At 44.3% G+C, this 7,459-nt stretch overlaps 1 protein-coding gene across 4 annotated transcripts in view; it reads left to right on the forward strand.

Moving 5' to 3' along the window:
* The window catches only part of INSIG2 (insulin induced gene 2), a 28,282-nt gene extending 22,859 nt beyond the window's left edge, over positions 1-5,423 (forward strand). For all 4 annotated transcript variants that reach the window (XM_086750443.1, XM_086750444.1, XM_086750447.1 and 1 more), the window contains one exon: positions 5,077-5,423. In XM_086750443.1, the coding sequence (XP_086606569.1) occupies positions 5,077-5,292 (216 nt within the window). In that variant the 3' untranslated portion in view covers positions 5,293-5,423. The remainder of the gene's footprint in view (positions 1-5,076) is intronic.
* Positions 5,424-7,459: the final 2,036 nt, after the last annotated feature.

Below are 7,459 nucleotides of genomic sequence, written 5' to 3' on the forward strand. Positions count from 1 at the left end.
TCGGGGAAACCTTCTTGTGTGTTTAGTTCATGCTGGAATGTTTTCCACTGCCCGAGGAAAAATCCTGAGTTGCCAAAAGCTACTATCACCCCTGAGTCAGCTCTCCCATGTTTTATGTGCTGTTAGTGCTGATGGGTATCCACACCGTATTAGAGCTCCTGGTAACTCTCAGGAACTCAAATATTGTGCAAATTACAGCCAGGATGTTCGGGGAGCAGAATGTCCCTCTCTTAGCAGATGGCTGCAGCCCACAATGTCCTATAATTGCAACATAAAATATTACTACTTTTGCATGTTATGTTTGGGAAAGCATGCCAAGCTGTAGTTAGGTTTCATAGGATCAGAAAAGTTTAATCAGTAGGAAATAATTTGTTTGGAGAATTTGACTTTGGGATTCTTTTTTTTTATTTTCCTTTTTTTCTTTTTTTTTTTAAATTAACAAATACATCTGTCTTCAATCTGTAAGTACAGTAGGTCTCTGAGTATGGCACTGTTGCAGAGGTAGCCTGGAAAAGACCTTTGCCCTGGGAAAGCCAAAGCATTTGGGTACTACCAGGACAGGAGCCTCTCAGAAGACAGCTGGCCTGAGGTGACTTCAGCTGAGCATTGTTCAACTGCCTCCGGGCGATTCTCCCAGATGATAAATGATGCTGTACACAGAGCGTGCAGAAAAAAGCATCCTTCCTCCTGTAGACAAATTACTTTCTGGTTTCTGCAGGCTCCATGGTTGTGATTTCCCCCCCTTGCCCCGATGTAATCTGTATTGGATGTAATGTTACATAATAAACCATTAAACACCAGTGATGACTAAGATGGTAAGCAATCAAATATTTTACCTGAGACACATGTACACATAATTTATCTCACTTTTCTCACAGAAGAAATTAAACTGATTTCCTTAGCTCTTAGTCCAAGGCAAATGGAATCCTGGATTTGATTAAGTGTGGGTCCTTCTGCCTTACATTCTCCAGGAGATGTTATTCAAGTGTTGGGATAACAGAGGTGGGATCTGCCCTTTGAACGGCTCTCATCAAGCCCCAGTCCGCATGGTTTCTCTTGTGGAGTGAAGAAATCAAATTAGCTGGGTTATTCTAGAGATTGCAATGTCATGGCAAGGAACTTCTGATACCCACTAGAGAGGGTTACTGGCCAAAATATTCTCATCTCCTAGATGTTAATGTGAAAATTCCTGGTTTATGCTGCGGCAGCACCTATCATTTTTGTCCAAATCACGGCTCTGTTACACTTCCATTCTTACAAACACTGTCCCGAACAATCTGCTGATACAGATGATAAGCCATAACAACTGGATGAAGCCAGAAAAACATCAGGAGAGATGCCTTGGATGAGAGAAAATGAAACTTCAGTATAAAAAAGTCTTCAGTATAAGCTGGCCGCACAATTCACATCTGTCCATGGGCAGGGATGAGGATACTCCCATCTAACGCCTGTTCCCTGCCCTCTCCTGGTACTACTCAACTCTTCCTTGAGTTGCTTGGGAAAGTGTAAATCTCCATAAAACCAACTTAATTCATCACCAACACTTCCATCTGAAGATTTTCTCCTTGGTGGGACATTCCCAAGGTTGGCTAGATTCCTTGAAGTTTCCTCTGCTCCATGCTTTGCCAAAGTCTTTGTAAAGCTAGCCTCAAATCCAGCAGTTTTCCAAAATGACGACTGCAGCACAGCTGCCATCCCAGCTCCTCCATAGCCCTGGGCCATGCTGCAACTTCTTCAAACAGACGTAGGAGAAATCTGTGCCAAGCAGCGGGGCATTTAAAAGGAGCGCTCACATCTGATTTTGTTCATGTTTTTTTTTTTTTTTAATGTGCAATGAATGACAAGTTTCCAGACAAATTCAGAGCATTCACTTCGCTCATCACAAAAGCCACCGGCACAACTGGCAACTGTCACCCTGCCTCGTATGATGGGGAGGGCTGTAAATAACACTGCAGCCAAACTTTGGGTGAACAGGGTGCGCGTAAGGCTCTGTAATCCAACAGCAAAACGTTACAGTGCAACGGAAGGAGCTCAGCGTGGAAGACAGGACGTGTAATGTCTACGTGGTAACAAATGTATTAGAAGTGGAGTCAGGCCACAGATGCTGAGTAGCAACTGAAAAACTTCCCAGATTTGGGGGTATTTCTATTAGTTTGAGCTTTCAAAACTTTGGAAACATTAATACTAATTTTTTTTTTTTACTTTTCTAGCATGTATTAGAGAAGGGTGTGCAATGAACATTTTTTCCAGGCTTTGCAACATATCCTTTCACAAAACTGTCCTGTGTCTTCTTCCTTCACAACGCTGACATTCGGATCGTGGTGTGCCTGTGGTGTTTGGTGAGCAGACAGCCCTCCAGCTACAGAGGAGCTCAGCCACCACATTTTTGCTCCACTAAAATGTCATTTCACTTGGGCTGAAATATGAAGTGTTAAAAACTGCCGTTTCCCTCCTTCCACTTGCATTCCTGAGGGAAATTTTGGAGGGCAGCCAAAACCAATCGAACGCAAAAAATCTCACCGCTGGGAATGCCTGCGGCTGCCAGGGCAAGCACGGTGCTAGCTGGCCATGGGGAGAGGAGCACCAGCACCATTTCCTCTTGCCCTCATCACCCACTCCTACTGTTAATTCATTTTTTCTCTCTGTCATTCAGAGTCAAATCATGGGGTGGGAGAGCTCAGGCTTTAGGAGGAGAAGGAGTCTACAGCCTGCGCCCCAGCGCTGGGAAATGGCAGGGGAGGGCGGTGAGGGAGTGGAAGACAGGGAAAGGTTGTTCTCCCCACCTTGATCACGGGCACCCAGAGCGCAGATCTGCACAGCATCCCCTCCCTTCCGCTGGGAAACGTGACCACCAGTGCAGTGGTAGCACACCGCTGCTTCAGGGCTTAAATGCTCACGGAAAGGAAAAGTTCCGTTGCCCTTATGTATACTAAGAAATTGTGCTGAACCTCTTTGTGGGGAAAAAAAAAGTATAGCTCTCTCAAAAAAAATTGCATATGAAAAGGTCAGGAAGCAAAACGTAGCAGCAGAGGAAAACTGAAATGCATGGGCCTGGTTGTTGCGAGGCAAAGGTACACAAAAATACACTTGAGTGACTGTGTCTTTGACAAGCTTGAACTATATGTTAAACAAAAAATAGAAAAGGTCACATGGAAAAGGTACTCATGGAAATTCATGGAAAAGGTATTAGCCAAAAAAGCATCCTTCTGAGGAGGTAGCAGAGATCACAGGGTGTCAGGCCAAGCCGTGCCCATTCCTCCCGCAGAGGATGCTCATTCTCTTTTGCTGTTTTCAGGGTCCATCTGTACCAAAGGTACCTGGGGGCAGATGCATGGCTGGGGTCCATGTCCAGCTTCTGCTCTGGAAGGCTACTGAAGAGCAGCCTCATGCTGTGTAAACAGTTCTCACACAGGAGGAGAGCTCGGGCAAATTTTAATCACCTTTTAGGGGATTCAGTTGCCATAACACACGTGCTACCACACACTCCTTCTGAGAAGGGCAATTCAGAAAGAGTGAGGAGAGGCTTTGTGATCTTCCCTGCAAGTTGCAACCCTTAGGAGAAGACAACATGCCCTTATACTAAGACAAGTTATTGTCTTGCTAAACAAAATCTGGCAGTATTGAGTCTGGATGTAATTCTGTTCCTCTGGTACTGTCTGGAATAACACGTAATGTGACTACCTGGAAGAATGTTGCAAGGACTGTGCCAGAAAAAAAGGCTTAGTGCAGATTTGGATTAAATTTAATCTAAATATTTCAAGCTCAGGGGTCATGTTGCTATGTTTTCTCTCTCATCCATGTTTTAACAGAGCCATTTTTCCCCAGAACCTGGCCATCAGTTCTGTCTCCTGAAGCCACTCTGAGAGTAGGTTCTGCTTGATGCACGCATGAAATGCCACGAAAAACCCTGCTTTAGCCATTGTGTGACATGGAGGCACAACATCCTTATCAGCAGCAGCGCCTAGGAAAACTTCTTAGAAAGATTTCTCCTTTTTTCCACACAGGAGTGTTTTCACTGTACCATCTCCAAGAAAGTTCTGCTCTGGCTCCGTTTAGCTCTCCCTTTCCTCAAATATGCGATGCATCACCCACTTCAGGGTGTCTTGTTCACAAAACGGGCAGTTTTCTCTGTTTTTCCTGGCAGAAATGTCTAGCTGGATCTGACAAATAGGGATGAGGCCTTCAGAGCTGAGCACTTGAATGCTGTGGAGCCAGCGCATGCGCTCTTGGAGGCAGCAAGCTGTGAACCTTCCGTGGGCAAAATCAGTCGAACTCGGGACGCCCATTGTGCAAAAGGAGAGTGTGTGTGTTTTTTGAGGGAACCAAAGGACATCTGGTTGGCACACTCCAGTGGGATCTCGGTTTTGGAGTGGGATGTCTTGGGGTTCCTGCAATGGGCTGGGAGCACATAATGAATTTTTGAGGACTTCTAAACTTCCAAAAAAAATTATGCAGGCAATGCATTGCAGGGTTTTGTGACAAGTCTCTGCAACCTGAGCTCTTTTGAGAAGTTCAAGTTGCTTCCTTGGACTACATGTGAAAACTCAAGGGTTATGGAATTTAAACCACTTTTATCTCATTGATTCAGTGTGTTATTTAATGTATCTAAATTATTCCAATATAACAGGGAGCCTAGGTTTTACTTATAGTAACAAATGCAATTTTAAACAAGTTTATTTCTTTTAAAAAGTGTATTTGATTTAAATTAAAATTATCTTTACAATCCAATTGGAACTACTCATTCCTTTCTACCTTGATTTAATCTGCTGTCAAGAGCTCTGACTCATTTCTAAAGCGAGGAAGTCCTGGGGATTAGTTTTTTTCATCACTAATAAATTTCAGCTTATTTCTAGTCCAAATGTGTTTAGCTTCATCTTGCAGCCACCAGATACTTCTGTACCTCAGCCTGTTAGCTAGAAGAGCCCTCTACTGTCAGAAATTTCCTTCCCCTATGTTGTATGTAGACAATAAGTAAACTATTGCTGAATTTTCATTTTACTAAATTACATGGACCGAACTTCACACTACAGACCAGGTTTTTCCAAACACTGACTCATTTTCATGGCTTTTTTTCAGGAATCAGTTTCAATCTGCGCACGTGGATTTGCATGTTTGGTGGGCAGGAAGCTCAAGCCCCTCTCTGGGAAAGCACAGGAGGAGGAGGAGAGCAGCGGTGGTACAGCAGCTCCAGCACCACCGGGCTTCACCACCTGTTTGGGACAGGCAAGGGAAACATCAAGACATCTCAAGCATCAAGCGGTCAGACCCTACCAGTGTCAGCTCTGGGTTTGAGGTCAACGTGAACAATGCCCACCGCCATCCTCACCTCTGTTTTATGGAGCCGATGTGTGATCGCCCATGCGTTGCGAGCCTGGAGCATCCCTGGGCATTTGGCTGTATTAAAGGAACCTGCTTTGGAAACAGATGATTTCTGAGCAAAATGGCCTGATTCAGCAGCATAATGTACTGAATCCAACTGGAATAAAGGAGGCATCTCAACTGGCTGGCACAGCTCAGCACGGCCCATGGTGCTGCTGGGGGGGTGTCCTCCAGCCCACTGCCAACAGGGCTCATCGTGTTCTGGGGAAATAAAAACTGAGAGGCTGATATATTTGAGACTTGCAATTTCCTCAGCTGTTATTTGTATTTATATATTTACCATTCATGCATTTTGCTTAAAGAAAAGATTGAAAAACTTTCAGCTGTGGCAATTTCCTTGCAGCCTAAAATTTCCCCATGTCTCCCACTTTGTGTAACCTCAGGTGCTACACAGGCTGACTGAAGCCCTGTCCAGCAGCACTGCATTTAATTAAACCTTTTAATCTGAAAATGAGTGATGGAGGAAAAAAGGCGTTCTGAAGCACCAGGCATTTTCTCAGATTAAAACCTCCGTTCTCCTTTTTATCAGAAGTATGGAAATTGGTGGCACGTGAGTTCATGGCATGCGTTTCCTATCATATCATCACAGGCAGATGTATAAAATAAATGAAGGGGAAGTCATTTATTGTGAGGCCTTAAAAAAACTGGTCTGGAGCTCTTTTCATACCTCTTTTCAGTAATTACACATGAAAACATTACGCACATGGTATATAATCTGTCAAGCCGTCAGATGCTTATCTTCAATCCTCACTGGCAGGCTGAAGGGTAATCGCGGGGGTTTGTGGTGTAACCTTGGCAGGTATCTGAGGAACCCATCTGTATCAAGAAGGGTCTCAACTTCAGCGGTCTGCAACCAGCTCCTGCACGTACAGTAAAGGCAAATTCCACAGGAAACCGCTCTGTGAGCTGCACGTACCACGCGAGTAACGTGAGGTGTGCTGATTGTTTAGAGTGAACTTTAGTAGAGTTGAGAGCAGTTTCACCCCATGTGTGACACTGAGCAATTAGGGTATCCCCTATGCCTGTGTGAATCATCAACTTCCAAACTTGCGAGTCCAGCCTCGGACACAGAGCCACGCTTCACCCCTGACTGGTCTTCACCCCAGCACAGGCACCTGAGTTGTTTGGGTAAAAGTTATAATTCCTCTCACTCGGGCAACCCATGCCTAAATCCAACTGGAATGACGCTAACAGACTCCAAAGTTTAGAAAATGCTGGGAGCCAGCTAAAAGCTCAATAACTTTTAGAAACATTTCTTTCCATAGGATTTTTTTAATACTCATAAAACTCTTGCATTCATGTTAGGGTTAGTCTAGGCATATCTGAACTGTAAAACTTTAATATTTTCATGTCAAAAATGATTTTGCTAAAGTTAACTTTCCCCATACTTTGACTTATCAGTTTCAGTTGTGGTGGTGTGCATTTCAGTTGAAGTTTTATTACATTATGTTGGCAGCACATTATGTTTTTTACACATGGATTTGATTGAGAAATGAAGCTGGAATAAGAATGAGGTAGCAGCAGCATCTGCTGGGAGACGCAGCTAGTGCTGGTGTCAATCACTCTGATTGATTAAATATGGTGGCACACATTTTATTAAAACAAAATGCTCTCCCTGAAGAAGACTATTATGCCAATATAATACACAGCTTTCCTGAAGAACGTTACAAAAGAGGTGGTCTGTTTGTGAAACGCAGTACTTGTAAATAACTGGAAAGAACTGAAGAGTTCAAATTACATTTGGCTGCTCATGGAAATGGCTGTTTTATTGTTTTGGCATGCAGTCGCTGGTATTGTTACATTGGCAAGATCAGCAGCACCGATGGATGTTTAATTATTCTGCACTTATTACGAGCTCACTGATGTTATTAGACAGGTCCGAGACTCGAAAGTGCCTGGTGGCTTGTGACCGGGGTATGCGACAGTCTGGCTCAAGGCCCCACGCCTCGGGCATGCTGGAATTAATTTCCAGGCAGCCTCCTGGCTCTCTCTCTGCAGGGATGGGTGTTTGCGAGGCCAGTCTGAGCTTGGGAAGCCAGCTCCTCTGAGGATGGGCGGCCATCGAAGGCACAATTACCTG

This window comes from Chlamydotis macqueenii, chromosome 6 (assembly GCF_036417535.1).
Source record: "Chlamydotis macqueenii isolate bChlMac1 chromosome 6, bChlMac1.mat, whole genome shotgun sequence".
Lineage (NCBI taxonomy): Eukaryota > Metazoa > Chordata > Aves > Otidiformes > Otididae > Chlamydotis > Chlamydotis macqueenii.